Source organism: Scardinius erythrophthalmus (assembly GCF_964197995.2).
Source record: "Scardinius erythrophthalmus genome assembly, chromosome: 2".
NCBI classification, from domain to species: domain Eukaryota; kingdom Metazoa; phylum Chordata; class Actinopteri; order Cypriniformes; family Leuciscidae; genus Scardinius; species Scardinius erythrophthalmus.
This window is the reverse complement of record NC_138222.1, coordinates 63,766,585-63,788,586: the sequence shown is the minus strand read 5'-3', so window position 1 is coordinate 63,788,586 and position 22,002 is coordinate 63,766,585. Positions and strand designations below refer to the sequence as shown.

Here is a 22,002-nt window from a genome sequence, read left to right as displayed (position 1 = left end):
AGCGACGACAGTGAAGAGCGAGAGAGGATAGGCCTGGATTTTATTTTGATGTGTTGTTTATGTTTTGTGTTGCCAGCAGTCGTCCGTGAGGGGCTGCTGGCTTTTACTTTCATTTTGTATTTGTTTTATTTTGTCATTAAAAGTCTTTAAATGTTCGCCGGTTCCCGCCTCCTTCTTCCCGTATCAACATATCTCGTAAATGTATAAACAACAGACTCCTTTTTAAATTGCTTCATGTTTATTAAAGACACATTTTACATTACTGATCCAGTGAAGTGTAACAAACAAAATGTGGCAAATTATTTATACATTATGCTCATTTTGTCATGATGATTCATTTAAGAACAATTAAGAATACAGACAAGTAATACAGAATCATTATTTTTTTAAAGTGTATTAGAGATGCATTAATATGAATTAAGAACAATATTGTCATCTGCAGTTTATATCAGAACATTACAATATTTATATTGGAATTTGACTTTATGTGATACCCACAAATCACTAAAACATAAGTTTTAAACACACCAAAAATGAATGGTTTAACAGTAATCTATAAAAACTAATCCATAAACAAACTGTTATAAAAAAAAAAATAAAAAAAACTTTGGGTCTAATTGTGTACATACATTTTTGTGTAAAATAAACCTCTTTCTTCTCTTAAGCTCACATATAAATCAGACTTAATGTCGTAAATATAGTAGATATAGTATAGTTGATAGTTACAAAATAGAATGATTACAAATGTCTGACTTCATATGTCACACATCTCTTCTATTGTTTGCAAAAACCTCTTTCTTCACTTAAGCTCACATTTAAATCAGTAGAATGTTGCTTGAGTCTCTGACTCGTATCATATTTATATGTTTAAACTCTGAATCTCTGCCACCATTTTTTTTCTTTCTTCTTCTGCCAAATAAATTTTTGTTTCTTGAATTACTCTCAAGGCCTCGCAAAGCTCTGTATGTGTTTTCCTCATCTGTGCGATGGCTTTGAGTACAGGGGATTGGACCTTTTCTGGATCATCTACTCTTCCCTGTCTTATCCGGTGAATCTCTCTGGCATCTTTCACGATGAAGGCGACGTCAGCTATGACTAAGATTCCACTCAACACTCCTGAAGCTGCGGCTACTGCTCGCCCGACACCGGCAGACTGAACAGCAATTCTGCCGAAACTTGCCAATATTCCAAGAGTCACGAACTCTGTGACACCTGCTACTGTGGTTCTGCCTATTCTCCATGCCATCTGCACATTATCAAGAGTTGAGCTACGGACAAAATCATGGAACTTTGTAAGTTTTCTCAGTAACTTTCTCAGTGTTTGGAGTGAATTGAGAATTGGTTCACTTGCTTCTTTGTAGTCCTGCTGAATTTTTTCAAAGCTCTCACGGAGTGATTTTTGTTTGACTGTATTGGTAATGTTGGATGCAGCACCTGTTAGACCCCCTGCAACTCCAACACCAATCCCAACTCCTGCTACAATCAGAGACGCTCCGAATGTAACCGGTGCCAAACATGCACCAACCAATGCAGTGGTTCCTCCAGCTGCCCCGATCACTGCACCTGTCAGACTGCCTACAGTGCAGTTACGGTGGATCTCCTCTAGTGAATCTGTTGTTGTTTTCCACTCACTAACTACAGTCTTAAAGTCGCTATAGTGCATGTCGTAGGCCTCATTAAAGTTATTGATGGAAGTCAAGAGCCTTTGCTGCAGTGCATCTGGAATCCTCCTATGTCTATTTACTGCATCACTCAGGAATGGTTTTGCCAGAATCTCATCAGCTGAAGGTCTCATATGAGGGTCACTGCTGAGCATTTGACAGATTAATCCCTTCAGATCGTTCGAGTACCTATTTGAGATTTCTGGTATGGTTCCTTCCAAGCTTTTGGCATGTAGACAGCGACGCGCTATGATGTTTGACTGTCACATAAAGGAAAAATAAAAGTCAGATTAACCTATAGATTATTAAACATTTAAAATATATTAAAAACTAATACCTTTATTTATGTGACTGCATTTATAATTCAGACACTTTTCTTCAAAGTAACTTGCCATAGAAGAACAAAGGCAATTTGTTAAAGGTACAATATGCAAGAATTTTGCATTAAAATATCCCATAATATCAAGGCCAGTGTTATATATTTTGTTAAGTTGATTACTTACAATATCCCAAATGTTTTCAACTATTTTTAAATCGTGAGAAAATTGCGATTTTAACCAAGGAAACGGGGCGTTAGAGCAGGGGGGAGCTGGGAGTCGCCGGTCAATTGCGTCATATCCGAGTTACCCTCGGTTTCCGCTCGTACTGCGTGGAGTCAGAGTGGAGTCCTGGACAAATGCGGAAGTTGTAGTTGTAGCGTCTATCAAGCAAGCTTGTTTCGTGCTGTCGTTATGGAACATAATTATTCTTTACCGATTGCAGCTGGTTCTGTCGACAAAGCATGCTTAATTTTATATTTTCCAAATGTAGCATTAGTTATGTTTATGTAAGGAAAAAGGGAAGTATTATTGCTTTAGGTTTGAGTTTAGTTTATTGACATTGTTTATCGAGTCTGGTGTGTATGGCCATGTAAATAAATATAGCATGTGTTATACATAAAGATTAATCAGTATTTTGGCAAATGATGTGGGTATGTTCGAATGTACTTTTACAACAATTGTTTAGAACACGTAAAACTGTGCCGCGTTATCACAACAATGAATTCGACAAATACAGTAACATCTATGATAACCAATATAGTATTAAACCTTACTTTTCTTGCGGTTAATTCTTTTTAATGAAATAAAAGTGTGATGAGGTTCAAGAGTCAGGAAGGAAGAAGACAGGGGTCGGCGTGACTGGGACTCGTACTTTATTAAAATAAAGCAAAACAAACAAAAGTCGTGCACAATGCGCATTCACCGTGGCAAACGCGTCGGCACAAAACAGTTAAAAAATGAGAGCTCGGATCCACCGGTTTTCTTTCTATGCGTCCAATTTTCTCTCCAGTCTCTCTCTCGTTCCAGCGCGCGGCTTATAAGCGGTCTCTCCACGCGGATCACAGCAATAAGACACAGGTGTTCGCCATTTGCACTTGACCTACTTGCTCGTCTCTTCTCTCTCCCATTACAGACCGCGCTGAACCACGCTCCCCTCGCCACAAAAAGCATGTCATTATAAAAATAGAACTTAGCCTCATCCATGAGCATTTATTTTTTATTCCCGTCTGACTGATTTACATCCACGGTGGAGTTTAAAACGACAGTTCCCATCATTCCACGCTCCTTCACATCGTCATCAAGCTACGCCGTTGTTGTTGTTTGGAATGTAGCGCCCTCTAGCGGACAAAAATTATTGCATATTGTAGCTTTAAGCAAAGCCAACAGTATGTGTACACAATTCCAGACTTATGATGCCGAAGATTAATAAGCAAGCTAGAGAAGAGGAGAAATGCAGAGAGAAAAAAAGAAGATTTCTGTGTGTGCAAATGTAAACTAATATTTACTTTTGGCAAACTTTTCCTCCATAGCAGTTACAAAGATCTTAAAATAGGTTAGGACTGCTATCTTTGTTTGTACACTTTGAAGTTAATTGATTGAGCCATATGATTAACTTATATATATAAACTTATATATTAACTATTATATATATACTCACCCACACATCCAGCATGCAGAGATCATGAAGCAACCATCCCAATGACCATATGTCACTAAACAAAGTCAGTATAATTTAGTTAGTTACTTCAGTGATATAGTGTCACATCTATGTTCTGTTTTGCATTGATTTAGTTTTCCCTGTTTGCCTGATAGATTGTGTTCTAGTTAATCTCCTTGATTGTTAATTAGGTTACACCTGTCCCCATTATGTTAGTTATTGTCATCTTCTGTGTATTTAAGCCCTGTGTTCTTTGAGTTTGGTGTCGTTTCAGTTTACTGGTCTTGTTTCCCTGTGATTCTCCTGTCTACTCTGAATCTTTAGCCATTTTCAAGAAACAACTCAAGGTGCATGTTTTTCATCAAAACCTGACTCATTAAAGGATTAGTTCACTTTCAAATAAAAATGTCCTGATAATTCACTCAACCCCATGTCATCTTTCTTTCTTCAGTCGAAAATAAATTAAGGTTATTGGGGAAACGTTCCAGGATTTTTCTCCATATAATGGACTTCAATGGCAACCAACGGTTTGAAGGTCCAAATGTCAGTCTCAATCATAGGTCTCAATGCAGCTTCAAAGGCTCGACACAATCTCAGTCAATAAATAAGGGTCTTATCTAGCGAAACGATCAGTCATTTTCTAAAAAATAAATAAAAATTATATACTTTTTAACCACATATGCCCATCTTGTACCATCTCTGATATGTGCCACGCATTACACCATCGTGTTGGAAAGATCACGCAAGACGTAGTCGGAAGTACCGACCCAGTGTTTACAAGTATGATGTATGCATGTTGAATGACACATATTTATAAGTATTTGTGTCAGTTTATTGTTTAAAATGGTCCTTACGTGTGCATATCATTATTGGCACATGTATTAGTCTTTGCCTATTCGCTTTGTAAACACTGGGTCGGTACTTCCGCCTACGTCACGCATGACCTTTCCAACGTGATGACGTAGATGTGTGGCACTGAGATGTGTGGCGCATCTCAGAGATGGAACAAGATGGGCATTTGTGGTTAAAAAGTATATATATATATATATATATATATATATATATATATATATATATTAGGGCTGTCAAAGTTAGCGCGTTAATAACGCGTTAACGCAAAATCATATTAACGGCACTATTTTTTTTAACTTGCGATTAACGCAGTGCGTATTTTCTGTTTGACCCGTGGCCCAACCCCTAGTTGGAGAAATGGAGATACACAGTGTTGCTAACTTAGCAACATTGCAGACCCCTTTAGCGATTTTTTTCCCTTCAACAAAGGGCCCAAACCTAATTAAGTTTCTGAGAATCTACCGGTACCGCCGGTACTGCTCTCTCAGCACGCGCGCGCCTCTCTCTCTCTCTCTCTCTCTCTCTCTCTCTCTCTCTCTCTCTCTCTCTCTCTCTCTCTCTCTCTCTCTCTCAAAGCAGAGATATTATGTTGCTTCTCTATTTTTACAAGTATAGCCAAACTCAGAGCACAGATATTGTCTTTATCTTGTGTGAATTTGATTTCACCAGACGACGGCTCGATTATCAGAATTTTTGTGCAGATTAACATCTTGGAAGGGAGAGCTGGTTATGTCTTAATGGGTCGCGTTTCAGTCACCATTTCAAATTCATTCCGTTGTTTGACAACAGAAACAGTAAAATAGTAAAATATACCAATGAAAACAGTTTTATTGAGAATTTAGCTTCATCAAAATGGGCACAGAGAGAGACAAACTACAATGTAATAGGCTAATAAATAATAAATGTACATTTAGTATTTTCAGAAGAGCTGCCCTGTCATGCAAAAATCTAAACATGTTTGTGTTAGTAAATTGCTCAGTGCAAAGAAAGAGAAGTAATGGTAACCTGGCATTTTTTTGTTCTATCTACGCGTCTAATAGACATGAACAAGTTCTTTGAAAAACATCTGTGACCTTTGAAACATGTCTCGTCCTTATGCTCTATATTGACTATGGTTTCAATAATAAACATACATTTGCATAAAGCATCTATATTTATCCATGCCCACATTGATTAGAGTATTACAAACTTGAAAAGTATTAATTTAAGGTACATTTAGAACAATTAAAAAAATGTGCGATTAAATGCGATTAATCGCGAGTTAACTCATGACAATATGTGATTAATCGCGAAAAAAAAAAAATCTATTGACAGCCCTAATATATATATATATATATATATATACAGTGAGGAAAATAAGTATTTGAACACCCTGCTATTTTGCAAGTTCTCCCACTTAGAAATCATGGAGGGGTCTGAAATTGTCATCGTAGGTGTATGTCCACTGTGAGAGACATAATCTAAAAAAAAAAAATCCAGAAATCACAATGTATGATTTTTTAACTATTTATTTGTATGATACAGCTGCAAATAAGTATTTGAACACCTGAGAAAATCAATGTTAATATTTGTTACAGTAGCCTTTGTTTGCAATTACAGAGGTCAAACGTTTCCTGTAGTTTTTCCACCAGGTTTGCACACACTGCAGGAGGGATTTTGGCCCACTCCTCCACACAGATCTTCTCTAGATCAGTCAGGTTTCTGGGCTGTCGCTGAGAAACACGGAGTTTGAGCTCCCTCCAAAGATTCTCTATTGGGTTTAGGTCTGGAGACTGGCTAGGCCACGCCAGAACCTTGATATGCTTCTTACAGAGCCACTCCTTGGTTATCCTGGCTGTGTGCTTCGGGTCATTGTCATGTTGGAAGACCCAGCCTCGACCCATCTTCAATGCTCTAACTGAGGGAAGGAGGTTGATCCCCAAAATCTCGCAAAACATGGCCCCGGTCATCCTCTCCTTAATACAGTGCAGTCGCCCTGTCCCATGTGCAGAAAAACACCCCCAAAGCATGATGCTACCATCCCCATGCTTCACAGTAGGGATGGTGATCTTGGGATGGTACTCATCATTCTTCTTCCTCCAAACACGTTTAGTGGAATTATGACCAAAAAGTTCTATTTTGGTCTCATCTGACCACATGACTTTCTCCCATGACTCCTCTGGATCATCCAAATGGTCATTGGCAAACTTAAGACGGGCCTTGACATGTGCTGGTTTAAGCAGGGGAACCTTCCGTGTCATGCATGATTTCAAACCATGACGTCTTAGTGTATTACCAACAGTAACCTTGGAAACGGTGGTCCCAGCTCTTTTCAGGTCATTGACCAGCTCCTCCCGTGTAGTTCTGGGCTGATTTCTCGCCTTTCTTAGGATCATTGAGACCCCACGAGGTGAGATCTTGCATGGAGCCCCAGTCCGAGGGAGATTGACAGTCATGTTTAGCTTCTTCCATTGTCTAATGATTGCTCCAACAGTGGACCTTTTTTCACCAAGCTGCTTGGCAATTTCCCTGTAGCCCTTTCCAGCCTTGTGGAGGTGTACAATTTTGTCTCTAGTGTCTTTGGACAGCTCTTTGGTCTTGGCCATGTTAGTAGTTGGATTCTTACTGATTGTATGGGGTGGACAGGTGTCTTTATGCAGCTAACGACCTCAAACAGGTGCATCTAATTTAGGATAATAAATGGAGTGGAGGTGGACATTTTAAAGGCAGACTAACAGGTCTTTGAGGGTCAGAATTCTAGCTGATAGACAGGTGTTCAAATACTTATTTGCAGCTGTATCATACAAATAAATAGTTAAAAAATCATATATTGTGATTTCTGGATTTTTTTTTTTAGATTATGTCTCTCACAGTGGACATGCACCTACGATGACAATTTCAGACCCCTCCATGATTTCCAAGTGGGAGAACTTGCAAAATAGCAGGGTGTTCAAATACTTATTTTCCTCACTGTATATATATATATATATATATATATATATATATATATATATATATATATATATATATATATATATATCCATCCATCCATCCATCCATCCATCCATCCATCTTCTACCGCTTATCCGGGGCCGGGTCGCGGGGGCAGCAGTCTAAGCAGGGATGCCCAGACTTCCCTCTCCCTAGACACTTCCTCCAGCTCTTCCGGGGGGACACCGAGGCGTTCCCAGGCCAGCCGGGAGACATAGTCTCTCCAGCGTGTCTTAGGTCTTCCCCGGGGTCTCCTCCCGGTGGGACATGCCCGGAACACCTTCCCGGGAAGGCGTCCAGGAGGCATCCGGAAAAGATGCCCGAGCCACCTCAACTGACCCCTCTCGATGTGGAGGAGCAGCGGCTCTACTCTGAGCTCCTCCCGAGTGACCAAGCTTCTCACCCTATCTTTTAGGGATCGCCCAGCCACCCAGCCGCCCAGCCACCACTCATTTCGGCCGCTTGTATCCGGGATTTTGTCCTTTCGGTCATGACCCACAGCTCATGACCATAGGTGAGAGTAGGAACGTAGATTGACTGGTAAATCGAGAGCTTCGCCTTGCGGCTCAGCTCCTTCTTCACCACGACAGACCGGTACAGGGACCGCATTACTGCAGAAGCTGCACCGATCCGCCTGTCAATCTCCCGTTCCATCCTTCCCTCACTCGTGAACAAGACCCCAAGATACTTGAACTCCTCCACTTGAGGCAGGAACTCTCCACCAACCTGAAGCCGGCAAACCACCCTTTTCCGACTGAGAACCATGGCCTCGGATTTGGAGGTGCTGATTTTCATCCCAGCCGCTTCACACTCGGCTGCAAACCGTCCCAGTGCATGCTGGAGGTCCTGGTTTGATGAGGCCAACACGACAACATCATCCGCAAAGAGCAGAGATGAAATCGTGTGGTCCCCAAACCTGAACCCCTCCGGCCCCTGGCTGCGCCTAGAAATTCTGTCCATAAAAATTATGAACAGAACCGGCGACAAAGGGCAGCCCTGCCGGAGTCCAACACGCACCGGGAACAAGTCTGACTTACTGCTGGCAATACGGACCAAGCTCCTGCTCCGGTCGTACAGGGACCGGATAGCCCTTAGCAAAGGGCCCCGGACCCCATACTCCCGGAGCACCCTCCACAAGCCGCCGCGAGGGACACAGTCGAATGCCTTCTCCAAATCCACAAAGCACATGTGGATTGGTTGGGCAAACTCCCCATGAGCCCTCCAGCACCCTGTAGAGGGTATAGAGCTGGTCCAGTGTTCCACGACCGGGACGAAAACCACACTGTTCCTCCTGAATCCGAGGTTCTACTATTGGCCGGATTCTCCTCTCCCAGACTGATCTCATGAAATGGCGTATGTATGACACGCCAATTCGTATTTCCATTTTTGGCGTGTTATCAACACGCATAATCGCTTTTCAGCGTGTTTATCAACGCCGTTGATTTACGTTACATTACTGTATATAAATATATATGACCTACCCCAACCGCGTCCCTAAACCTACCCATCACTCGGGTTAATACCATTTATGAGTGTTCTCCTACCATCCTAGGAAAAAAAATATTGCTCCCCAGATGTAGATATACATTTTCCTCCGTTTCGCTCGGACATTTAACGGCGTACACATACACGCGGAATCACTCGGACGTTTAACGGCGTACACATACACGCGCGTGGACATACACGCGGAAAGCTCAAAATGCGTATAAATAACACGCCACTTGACTTGAAAGTGGCGTATTATTTATACGCAAAGTCATGATGTCATGTTGCCTCTCCAGTACCCTGGCATAGACTTTCCCAGGGAGGCTGAGAAGTGTGATCCCCCTATAGTTGGAGCACACCCTCCGATCCCCCTTCTTGAAAAGAGGGACCACCACCCCGGTCTGCCAGTCCAAAGGTACTGTCCCCGACCGCCACGCGATGTTGCAGAGGCGTGTCAGCCAAGACAGCCCCACAACATCCAGAGACTTGAGGTACTCAGGGCGGATCTCATCCACCCCCGGTGCCTTGCCACCGAGGAGTTTCTTGACTACCTCGGTGACTTCAGCTTGGGTAACGGACGAGTCCGCCTCCGAGCCCTCAGCCTCTGCTTCCTCAATGGAAGACGTGACGGCGGGATTGAGGAGATCCTCGAAGTATTCCTTCCACCGTCCGGTGATATCCCCAGTCGAGGTCAACAGCTGCCCACCTCCACTGTAAACAGCGTTGGTAGGGCACTGCTTCCCCCTCCTGAGGCGCCGGACGGTTTGCCAGAATCCGACCGAGGCCGACCGATAGTCCTTCTCCATGGCCTCACCGAACTCCTCCCAGGCCCGAGTTTTTGCCTCCACAACCACCCGGGCTGCAGTCCGCTTGGCCCGTCGGTACCCATCAGCTGCCTCAGGAGTCTCACAAGCCAGCCAGGCCCGATAGGACTCCTTCTTCAGCTTGACGGCATCCCTTACTTCCGGTGTCCACCACCGGGTTCGGGGATTGCCGCCTCGACAGGCACCGGAGACCTTACGTCCACAGCTCCGAGTGGCCGCGTTGACAATGGAGGTGGAGAACATGGCCCACTCGGACTCAATATCTCCAGACTCCCTCGGGATCTGGTCGAAGCTCTGCCGGAGGTGGGAGTTGAAGATCTCTCTGACAGGAGATTCGGCCAAACGTTCCCAACAGACCCTCACAGTACGTTTGGGGCTGCCGAGTCTGTCCAGCTTCCTCCCCCGCCATCGGATCCAACTCACCACCAGGTGGTGATCAATTGACAGCTCCGCCCCTCTCTTCACCCGAGTGTCCAAGACATATGGCCGGAGGTCGGATGAAACGACCACACACTCCAAAATGGCCGACTTCCAGATTGATGACGCATAGTGAAAACCCTCTATTATCACTCTAAGGCTGCTTTGGAACAATCTCTATTGTTAAAAGCGCTATATAAATGAAGGTAACTTGACTTGATTACAGCATTTCAGCTTTGTTCCTTCTCCACACTCTCCATACTGATGTTCTTCACCACATTTCCTACAGCATTGCTTAGAATTACACACATCTGCCACATTTGACAATTAAAACACCTCAAGGTGTAATATACTCTCTTACTGGGTAGCTCATAAACCCTACCATTACTTTAGACGGCAATTTAATCTCCTGAAAATGAATCAAGAACGATAGACTATCCTTTTTCACTTCATTTCTCACATATTGCAATATCTTAACCTTTATTACTTTTGCTCCAGTAATGTTGTTCTTAATAACCTATGGACTAATTATATGTCAGTCAGAACATCATATCACTCCCTTAACCAACCTTTTCTCTACCCATTTTACTGAATTACCTTCCCATGATTTTAGTTTCAGTGCTTTGTCACGCTATTAAAGGAGACATATCATGCTTTTAAATCGTTCCTTTTTACATATAAATCATACATTTGTGGTCTATATAAAGCGGAACTGCAATGCTTGGGTCTGAATTCCTCATTATTACATCTCCACAAGCCCCCTTTCTACCCCTTTTCTGATGTGCGTCTGAGAGCAACTCGTTTTGGTGCGGTCTCTTTAAATACAATTGAGACACTTCATACCCCGCCCCCTCTCCAGGATGCAGAGGTTCAACTCCACCCCGTTCGGCCATTTTTGTAGTTTGATACGATTTATATACGATTATCTAGCGGCACAGAAACTTTTTATTCACACGTTATTAACAAAATGTCAACAACAGAAGACTTGTCCATCCAGCCTTACATGTTCGAGCCAGAGTCGGTGCCGGAGCGAGATGAAAATGAAGACGACGAACCTGCAGAATAAAGACTTCATATGGATGTATCGCAATGGTGTGTTACTGTATTTACACATGAAACTTTGGTCTTCCGACCTTTTACCACCGTGTCGATTTATTTTGATTAATATGTGCGAGCGAGAGAGAGCAAGACAGCGTCTAGTTTGGAGACGGTGAAGTCTTGTTTACACTTTCGCCTCTCTGAAGAGAGAGAGAGTGCGTGCGCGCGTCCGGGTCTCTCTCTCTCTGCTCGTTCTTTCAGATAAACATGCGCCCTGTCTCAAGCGCGGTAGTTCATCTACATTAGACGATGTAATGAGGCGTGTGCAGGGGCGGATTAAGGTGGTCAGGGGCCCCTAGGCTGCTCTTTGTGTGAGGCCCCCTCCCACTAAAAATTTATTTAGTGCCATACATGGCCATTCGCAACTACGGTGAACTGGCATACACACACATTGAGAGAGCCAACACTACAGTGTTTTCTTTAGATTCCTTCAAGTGGTGGACCACAACAGTAAAGGCCCGTTCACACCAAGCACGATAACGTACTCGGTTACTAACGTAACCTCGGTTCTCTCTAGAAGAGGGAACGAGTACTGCGTTTGAAAAACGCTACGGGAAAGGGTCTCTTTTCACGAAATACTGAAGCAAAATTATCCTTAATTTTCATAAATGTAAAACGGATTGCAGCAGTGAACAGCTATGGCGAGACGGCTCGCTCGCTCATTGGCTGTTCTGCGGCAACTGCATTAGCCTATCGAGCGAGGGCTGATGCAACATCAGGCCAATGAGAGCGCTTCGCGCGCTCCTCGCCACATCCCGCCGAAACGGGTGTGGCAGTCCCCTATAAAAGGAGCTCGAGTAGGCTGATTCAACTGGTTTTCATCGCCGAAGCGAACCAGAGCGAACCATACGCACGGCAGGGAACGCAGTACTCGTTCCCTCTTCTAGAGAGAACCGAGGTTACGTTAGTAACCGAGTACGTTCTCTTACGAGAGTTCTCTCGTACTGCGTTTGAAAAACGCTACGGGAACCACATGTAAGACGCCGTGCGTGCTGGGATAAGACACCGATCACTGGAAGCCAGTCCAGATATACAGTGCATAATCACCAGGTAGACTCAGAGAGTCTGGAGATAAAAAAGGGGGGGACATCCGCCCTTAAAGGTTGCGTCCTCAGACGCGATATAACGTCACATAGGCAGGGGAAGGCCTGGCTAATGTGGGAAATGTGGGTCTTACACAATTTCGCCCAAATGGATGCGCCCTTAGACGCGATACAACATCACATAGGCAGGGGGGCCTGGCTAATGTGGGAAATGTGGGTCTTACACAATTCTGCCCAGAATTTTCGGGGCGCTGTGCGCCTGCGAAATCCGTGCCTTGGCTAGACAGCTGATTCGACTATACCGAAAGCAGCTTGGCCTGCAAGGCGGGAACCTCTAGGTTGTAAAACCTTATGAATGTAGACGGCGAGGCCCAGCCTGCCGCCGTACATATTTCCTGTAAGGAAATCCCGCCAGACCAGGCCCACGATGAGGCGACGCCTCTCGTGGAGTGCGCTCTCACGCCCAATGGGCACTGAAGGCCCTTGGCGGTGTAAACCAGCGCTATGGCGTCAACTACCCATCTGGATAGGCTCTGTTTCGAAACAGCTGTTCCCTTGGAACGTCCACTGAACGAGACAAAGAGCTGCTCAGTCTGTCTGAAGACAGCAGAGCGGGACACGTAAGCTCTTAAAGCCCTAACGGGGCAAAGACAGCTCGAGTCCCCTTCCTCACTCGATCCCGGTAGGGCAGACAGGGAGATAACCTGAGCCCTAAACGGTGTGTTGAGGGGTTTTGGCACGTAACCGTGTCTAGGTTTGAGTATGACCCTGGAGTCATTAGGCCCAAACTCTAGGCACGCTGGGCTCACAGAGAGCGCGTGCAGATCGCCTATGCGCTTCACCGAAGCGAGGGCCATCAAAAACACTGTTTTGAACGACAGATGTTTGAGGCTGACAGATTGGATAGGCTCAAAGGGGGCACCTTTCATGGCTGAATCGAGGGGTGATAGGTCTCGAGCTGCACACCAGCCGGAGAAAACCGACCACTTCGAGGCATAAAGCCGCCTGGTCGACGGTGCTCTAGCCTGAGTGATGGTATTCAGCACTCCTTCTGTGAGATCAACGTATATCCGTTGAGCGCCCATGCATGAAGGGACCACAACTCCGGATGTGGGTGCCAAATCGAGCCCCTGGCCTGCGAGAGGAGATCTTTCCTCAATGGCACCGGCCACGGAGCGAAGTCTGCTAACTGCATCAGGACTGGAAACCAGGTTTGGTTGTCCCAGAACGGTGCTACAAGCAGTACTGGGCATTTCACTTCCCTGACTCGCTCTAATACCTGAGGTAGGAGGGAGACTGGGGGAAACGCGTATAGCGGGCAGCGCGGCCACGTGTGGGACAGCGCGCTGTCGTTCTTTGAAAGGAACACGGGGCAATGAGCGTTTTCTGGGGACGCGAATAGGTCCACCTCCGCCCTGCCGAATCTCTGCCACAACAGCTGGACTGTTTGTGGGCGTGGAGACCATTCGCCCGTGGGAACGTTGTCCCTGGACAGTCTGTCTGGACCCAGATTGTGGGTCCCAGGCCCATGCACTGCTCTCAGCGAGCGCAAGTTGCGCTGAGCCCATGTCAGGAGGCGCGTGGCCAGCCTGTACAGAATATTGGATCTGAGACCGCCCCGGCGATTTATGTAGGACACCATGGCCGTGTTGTCCGAGCGGACTACGACATGCTGGTCCTTGATTTGGGGAAAAAAGCGCGTCAGCGCGTTGTGAACTGCTAGCATTTCTAAGCAGTTGATGTGATGGAGCTTCTCTCGTTCTGACCACTGGCCAAAGAACGGTCTGCCCTCGAGCAGCGCCCCCCATCCCGAGGTGGATGCGTCCGTAGACACCATTCTTCACCCTCAAGGAAGTCCCCAGGCTTACGCCTGAACGGTACCAATCGCTCGCCGCCCACGGTCTTAGGGCTGACACGCAGTCCTGATCGACTCTGAGGCGTAATCGGCCGAGCGTCCACGCTCTGCGCGGCACTCGTGCTTTCAGCCAGAACTGCAGAGGGCGCATGCGAAGCAAGCCCAACTGGAGAACTGTCGATGTTGAGGCCATGAGACCCAGCATCCTCTGAAACTTTTTGAGCGTGGTAATCGCACCGCAGCGGAAAGACCTCGCTGCGTGCTGAATGTGTAGCGCGCGTTGTGGTGACAGCCGCGCCGTCATGGACTGCGAGTCCAGAACGATACCCAGAAACGAGATCGTTTGACTGGGGTTCAGGGAGCTCTTCGTCCAATTGATCATGATACCAAGATTCTCGAGGTGATCGAGTAACATGGTTCTGTGCTCCACGAGCTGTGATCGTGATTGAGCTATGATCAGCCAGTCGTCCAAATAATTCAGCATTCGCATGCCTCTGAGTCTGAGAGGAGCGAGCGCTGCGTCCATGCATCCCGTAAACGTACGAAGTGCCAGGGACAAGCCGAATGGCAGGACTGTATACTGGTACGCCCGACCCTCGAAGGCGAATCTCAAGAATCGCCTGTGACGTGACGCTATCTGTATTTGAAAATACGCGTCCTTCAGATCTATCGACATAAACCAGTCTTCTCGGCGAATATGCGCGAGGATTTTGCTGGTCGTGAGCATTTTGAAACTGCGTTTCACTAAAGCTCTGTTTAGTCGTCTTAGATCCAGTATGGGTCTGATACCACTATCCTTTTTGGGGACTAGAAAGTATCTGCTGTATAGGCCCCCTTCGCTTTGAGCTTGGGATACATGCTGTATCGCCCCATTGCTCAACAGTTTTGATATTTCGGCATGAAGTAGGTGTGCTACTTCTGAATTCACCGTAGTTTCGACGCGCGCTGTGAAGCGGGGAGGGCGTCGGCAAAACTGTAGCGAGAAGCCTCTCTTTATAATGTCTAGCACCCAGTCCGAAACCCCTGGAAGCGCGGCCCATGCGTCTGCATGGCCGGCTAGGGGCTGGATGCGAAGTGCGCTCTGTTCGCCGTGCGACAGCGGCGCTTCGGGGTGCGATAACAAAGGCGTTACGCCTGTGACATTTGAGGCGGGGAGCGCGCATATTACAGCGGGCAGAACGCTCATCCTCTACCCCGCTACAGTGCTTAACTGAGTGAGGGAGGTCTGAGAAGGTCTCATGGGACTCATGCAGCCTGCAAGTGAACGTGGGCGGGGACCGGGCACGTTTACTGCTTTGGCCACGCTGTCTGCTTGAGCAGAGCGGGCGCGCACAGATCCCGTTTTAACAGGGAGTCTGTGATCTGCCAGACATAGTGTTTGTGGGCACTGGGAAGTGGGCACTTTGACTATGTCTGGAGCGTGACCGATCTGAGTCGATCTTATGAGCGCGGGCCCTGTGTGCAGGGCTGTGCTTTTGTGTAGGGATGGGCACAAAGGAGTGGGCATCAACACTACATTTATAGCACCATCGGCCGTGGCCGGGACTTTTGAATTTTTTTTTTTTTTTTTTTTTTTTTTTTTTGGAAGCGCGCTGATCACAGCGGGCAGAACGCCTGCGCTCGACCCCGCTGCGGTGTTTAACCGAGCAGAGGAGGGCTGGGCGAGTCTCGTAGGACATAAAATGGCCAGACATAGTGTTCGTGGGCACTGGGAAGTGGGCACTTTTACTATGTTTGGAGCGCGATCGACCTGAGTCGATTTTATGTGCGCGGGCCCTGTGTGCAGGGCTGTGCTTGTATGTAGGGATGGGCACAGAGGAGTGGGCATCGACACTACATTTATAGCATCATCGGCCGTGGCCGGGACTTTGAAGCGCGTTCTGTCGCGGGGGAAGCGCGCTGATCACAGCGGACAGAACGCCTGCGCTCGACCCCGCTGCGGTGTTTAACCGAGCAGAGGAGGGCTGGGCGAGTCCCGTAGGACATAAAATGGCCGCGAGTAAGTGTGGGCGCGGGAGAGCGGGCACAGTTACTGCAGCGAGTGCACTGTCTGCCTGAGCAGAATTAATGCACACAGGTTTCGTCTTACAGAAACCACAAGGCGTGCAGAACATAGTGTCTGTGGGCACTAGGCAGTGGGCACGTTCACTATGTTGCGCGCGTGATCAACCCGGGTCGAATATTTGAGCACGGGCCCCGTGCGGGACTTCGGTAGAAGTCCGGCCATGTAACACGTGCTCATGGGCTGCAAAAAAAAACACGTCTGCAGTTGCCTCTCGGGGAACAGACAGAGTGATTTGCATTCGGTGGCATAAATGTTTCTGCCGGCAGACCTGGGATTCGAACTCGGGTCCCCCGCGTCTAAGTCTAAGAATCTACCACTGGACCACAGTGGGGATACATAGACAAAGACAGCGCGAGTATATCCACACGGCGTTTGCTTGCAGGCATGCGAGAAAGCACAACAAGCAATACTAACATTTTCAGACACCTGAAATATGCTAGAATGAGAGAAGAGTGGACATGCCCAGCTTCAGCGGGGCTGAAAGCACTCCATTCTCATTTCGCCAGTGACGCACGGGAACCGTAGAAACGGTGTTTGGTTGCAGGCAAGCGGGTACTACGCGCTTGCTGACTGCAAAATGCATCTCTGCAGTCGCCTTCAGGGGACCTGACAGAGGGAAGCATTGGCGGCATAAATATAAATGCCGCGAGACCGGGATTCGAACCGCGGTCGTCCGTGCGGAAAACCTATAATTTCACCACTGAGCCACAGTGGGATATAGGCTTTTTAGGCGGCGTCAACATGTATTCTTCGGCGTTTGCTGGCAGGCGAGTGTGTAACACAGACTCACTCTGCTGCAATAATATTTCCAGCCACCCACAGGGAGCTGAGAAATGTGAGAGAAAAGAGGTTAGACCGGCCAACGGCGGGACTAAAAACACTCTTTTCTCCTTCGCCGGTAAGTGACGCGTGCAGAGGCAGGGTAGCTTTTCTTGTAACGTAAAGAAAAACTAATCCCGCCATCCGCTTCCAGGAAGGGCAGCCTCGGGAGGATGCCAGGCGAGTCATCAGAGTCACCGTAGGCAATCGGCTCGGAGTGAGGGCGATTCGCCGTCAGCGAGCGCGAGCGCTGCATGAGAAGGCGTCTTGAAAAAGACGCAGCTCTTTTAGGGGGTGAGTGTTGCAGAGCGAACACACACACACACACATACAAAAGAACAATAGTAATGAAAGGATATGGCGTCGGAAAGCGCAGCAGGTACGGCGGTAGAAGGCGGCGCAGGCCTGCGGCTTCAAGGGCTCGTCCCGCTGAAAAGCTTGTTCTCAGACGACGCGTGCTTCCTCGTGATCCAGCGATGCGTGCGCTTCGCTGAAGAGATGAAAATCAGTTGAATCAGCCTACTCGAGCTCCTTTTATAGGGGACTGCCACACCCGTTTCGGCGGGATGTGGCGAGGAGCGCGCGAAGCGCTCTCATTGGCCTGATGTTGCATCAGCCCTCGCTCGATAGGCTAATGCAGTTGCCGCAGAACAGCCAATGAGCGAGCGAGCCGTCTCGCCATAGCTGTTCACTGCTGCAATGCGTTTTACATTTATGAAAATTAAGGATAATTTTGCTTCAGTATTTCGTGAAAAGAGACCCTTTCCCGTAGCGTTTTTCAAACGCAGTACGAGAGAACTCTCGTAAGAGAACTATAAAGATAACGACAAAGATAACTATATATGCGTCCACACCAACGAACGATAACGGTCTTTTTATTCTAAGCACGCGCGCGCGTGCCCCATTTTAAATGCGCGAGACCTTTAAATTAGAATGGATTCTGATTGACTGTCAGTGTTTTATCGTTTGACAGCTGAAAAAAAATCGTTCTGAAAGTGATCCCAACGATATCGTTCCTCATATCTTTATCGTTATAGTTGTGGTGTGAACTCTGTTATTCTTTAATATGGAGAACGATTTTTAGAATTATATCTTTATCGTTATCTTTATAGTTATCGTCCTTGGTGTGAACGGGCCTTAAAACAATTACCACTACACCACGTAGGTAAAATGAAAAATTGAACATTACAAAAAAACCACAAATACAAACAAGGCCCAGTGCTTATAATCAACCATTTAATTATGATCAAGAAACACTGGCAGTACAACCAAAACTAACATAAACAGAGGTGTAATTGTTAGAGGTTTTTTGTTTGCGCCTGGCACGGCGTTATGTATACTTTTCAACAGGCCCATCCAAAAATTTTCTTTAATTATAAAAAATAGACAATAAGCTCATAATTTGTGCTAAAATAGTCTAAATATTTAGTTTTTAAAACCATTTTAAAAAGCTGGTTATGTCTATTTTGATGTTTCTGCGCAAGTTCAGCAGACAGTGAGGTTCGGGTTTGTTCCGATCAGAGCTCGTGAGCGGAGAGCTCGCATTTCTGAATATTCCGCTCCGCTCGCTCATTCCGCAGGGTCGCTCGCTCAACACAGAATGGCCTGCAGGTTCGAAAATATGTGGAATAAGGGCTGCTTCCAACTAAAAATTTTTCTAGTCGACTAGTAGATGTTCATTTAAGCCATTCGTGGACAAATCGCCCCTATATTAATTTAATTACTTAGGCTATATACAGGATAATGAGCGTTTACGTAATATAGCTGCACTCAAGCGCACGACCGCATGCATAAAGCTTGCCACAAAGAACTGGTAAAAGTAATGATTATGAATGTGTCTAAAGTAGCAAGGAGACATTTAATTATTTATTAATAAACTGGTGTTTTCTGTGTCGCTGCAAAGATGAAGTTGACGATGCGGTCTTGCCATGAACGCCAGAGAGAAATGCACATTTCATATGGATTACATATTCAGAGAGTAGCCTATTTATTTTGGTTTTGAATATTATATTTTCATTTAAAAGTAGACATTTCAAGCTTTCTATAATAGATATAGCCTATATTTCTCAAATCTGTGAGGCACAAGCTGAGTTTCGGCGCCCTCCAGTTCACGTGCAATGCAAGTGATCGTGTCGGCGCCTTATTACATTGTCTGCTATATATTCAGCGCCGCCGCTCCCAACACGCGCATCACGCGCTGTGCGTAGGGCACCAAGTGCTGAGGGGGCACCAAAAATAGACTAATGGAAAAAAAAATTATAATGCCGATATTATTTCATTAGCCTATAGAAATATTATTTGGCACATTTTAGCCATGTAAGGACGCGTTCACGCTCATGCGGATGAAGTTTGACAGACAGACAGTATAGGCAACTTTTTTGGAAATGGCCCCGAAAAGACAGCAGGAGTTAGGATCTGAGAAAAGAAAGTCTGCCTCTCAGCGCCTCTGCCTCGCGAGTGGATGATAGCCCTGAAGACGCCTAGCAATGGTATCCCTTTAGTGGTAGTATACTTTTAGTTAAGTTATACCTTAAGAGTCTTCGTAGCGCTAAGAGACAACATTATCAGGAAACGCAGCCCAGGTATGTGGCGTAATGGAGATTCCAAAGCGCATTTCTTTGGTCAGAACCATGGAGAGCGATCGCGGATAGGTCCGTCCTATGCACCAAAACTTTTTTACAATGCAACAAAATATTTAAAGAGCATCAAGCTATTAAAATCTATATTATGTATACTCACAGATAATTTAACAGTATTTTAGTCAGTAATTTTTATTAGGTTAAACAGTGATTGGATAACGTTTTTAATTTAACGTTCACAATTGCTCTGGCCCATCCAAACTGGAATCCTGGCGCCGTGCCGTGCCTGTTCGCTCTTAAGTAAATATATATATATATAAAAAAAAATGTCTGGCCAATCCGAGGCCCCCTGCCCCTAGGCTGCAGCCTACGCAAGCCTGTGCATTAATCCGCGCCAGGGCGTGTGGGTTACTACATCCAACAACCGAACATTTTGACTTACCCTCTCGTAACTTCTGCATCCTTTAGCTTGGACTACAAAATTGCAGCGAGAAATAAAATGGCGGACTGCTCGAAGTGTTGGGCTGGAAGTCAATGTCCTTATTTGGCAGTTCCGCTGCAAATACTGTGATGTAATAGTTCAAAAAACGTAATAGAGAATAGAAAAATCTGAACCGGTTGAACAATATGACCAAAACAGAATATAAAGATATCAACGAAGCACCTGAAGAGAATAATTTCAACTTTTCTGTACTTCTAAACACTCCAAATATACAACAAAATGCATTTAAGGGCTAAAAAAGTGGATTTTGCATGATATGTCCCCTTTAACTATCACTACAAAAGAGTAGTATATTTCCATCTCGTAGTATTTTTGCATTATCAACACTTCCTATTTTTAACGCTTCCGTTAATTTCAGTGGATTACGAGATTTCACAATTACCGTGTATTATCCCTTTCTTGTTTAAATGTGCCGATTCATATTCTCATCATCACTATCCGTCGTGCACCTTTCTTCATTTTACCTTTCCTACTGAATATCTTCCATCCCACACTAGTCAAATTTACCTCTGCGCTTTCATCCATCTCATCATTCCTGTTCCAGTCACAGCTCAGTCCTGCTCATTATCATCATAGGTCTTCAATAATCAAACAATCATCACTCAATTGATCACTTAATTATCTCATTAACATAAAATTTGAAAACCCTGCTGGTGGTTCCCACATGAACACAGAGATGTGTTAATATAACACTGGGAATTTTACTGCATGTCTAGTATGGACTTTGTGGGGAAGCTGACATGGAGAGAACATGCACACTCCACACAGAAAGGACTCCTGATTCAGCTGGGGCTCGAACCGAGGACCTTCTTGCTGTGATGTGACAGTGCTACCCACAGAGCCACCGTGCCGCCCCACCTCTGGTTTACACTTTATAATAACTTTACCAAGCATTGTTAAGGTGATATGCCGTGTTTATCAGTATTTCATGTATGTTCAACATTATACCTTTTGTATTCATATTTATTCTGATAAACTTCTGGACTACGATAGGGCTCCGCACCCACAATTGATGCTGCATATGCATCCGCTCTGAAAAAGAAAAATACATGAAAAAAATACATGAAAAATCTGCATAAACACAAACTGATATATTATCCAGAAAAGTCAATCAGGGATGCACCAAAATCTATTTTGGTGACAAAAAAAAAAAAAAACTTTAATTTTATTTCTGTAAAAAGACAATTCATTTAAAATTCAGTGACAAATATACAGAAAAGGCAGGACATTATAACATTTAATGTTATTACTAGGGATTCATCGAAATAAAAATTCTGGTCCGAAACCAGATGCACTTGCCCAAAAACCAAAACCAAAACTGAAATTTTCTTTAATTGTATTATTTAACTTTTTTTTTATTAAATTCAATAATTTAAAGAATCTGAATTTAAAAAAATGCAAGCCAATAAAATAGGCACACTTTTATTTAAAGTAACACAATTTTATATTAAAAATAATATTAAATATCAATATACTAATATCAATATCTTATTCTTCATTCAGTTCTATGCAACAGCATCAGATTTAACAGATTTATTTTTTGACCAATTATCAAAATAAAGTAGTCCTATAAAGCTATTATTTTCACAGCATGTGAGCAGATAACAGGGAGTGGTCAGTGAACGACAGCAATATTAACCAACTGCAGAACCGCAGAACCATACGTCACAGCAGTGTGAGGATGACAGCACCAGCCTAACAGTCTGATGAAGGAAGTGGGCTGGGTAAAAGCATCTAAGGGGTGGAGATGGGTAGGTTTAGGGGTCAGGGGGTGGAGATGGGTAGGTTTAGGGGTGGGTTTTGGGGTCAGGGGGTGGAGATGGGTAGGTTTAGGGGTGGGTTTTGGGGTCAGGGG

At 45.3% G+C, this 22,002-nt stretch overlaps 1 protein-coding gene across 6 annotated transcripts in view; it reads right to left on the bottom strand.

The window, feature by feature from the left end:
• Positions 1-22,002, bottom strand: part of LOC308686977 (uncharacterized protein) — a 97,322-nt gene that overhangs the window by 25,060 nt on the left and 50,260 nt on the right. For 3 of the 6 annotated variants that reach the window (XM_081359132.1, XM_081359133.1, XM_081359131.1), the window contains 3 exons: positions 21,096-21,179; positions 3,639-3,693; positions 224-1,921 (listed from right to left, as the gene is read on the bottom strand). The exons of 2 other annotated variants lie outside the window; for them this stretch is intronic. In XM_081359132.1, coding sequence (XP_081215258.1) covers positions 860-1,921; positions 3,639-3,693; positions 21,096-21,179 — 1,201 coding nt within the window. In that variant the 3' untranslated portion in view covers positions 224-859. Of the gene's footprint in view, positions 1-223; positions 1,922-3,638; positions 3,694-21,095; positions 21,180-22,002 lie in introns of those variants that run through there. One more of the 6 variants, XM_081359134.1, reaches the window with a different exon arrangement.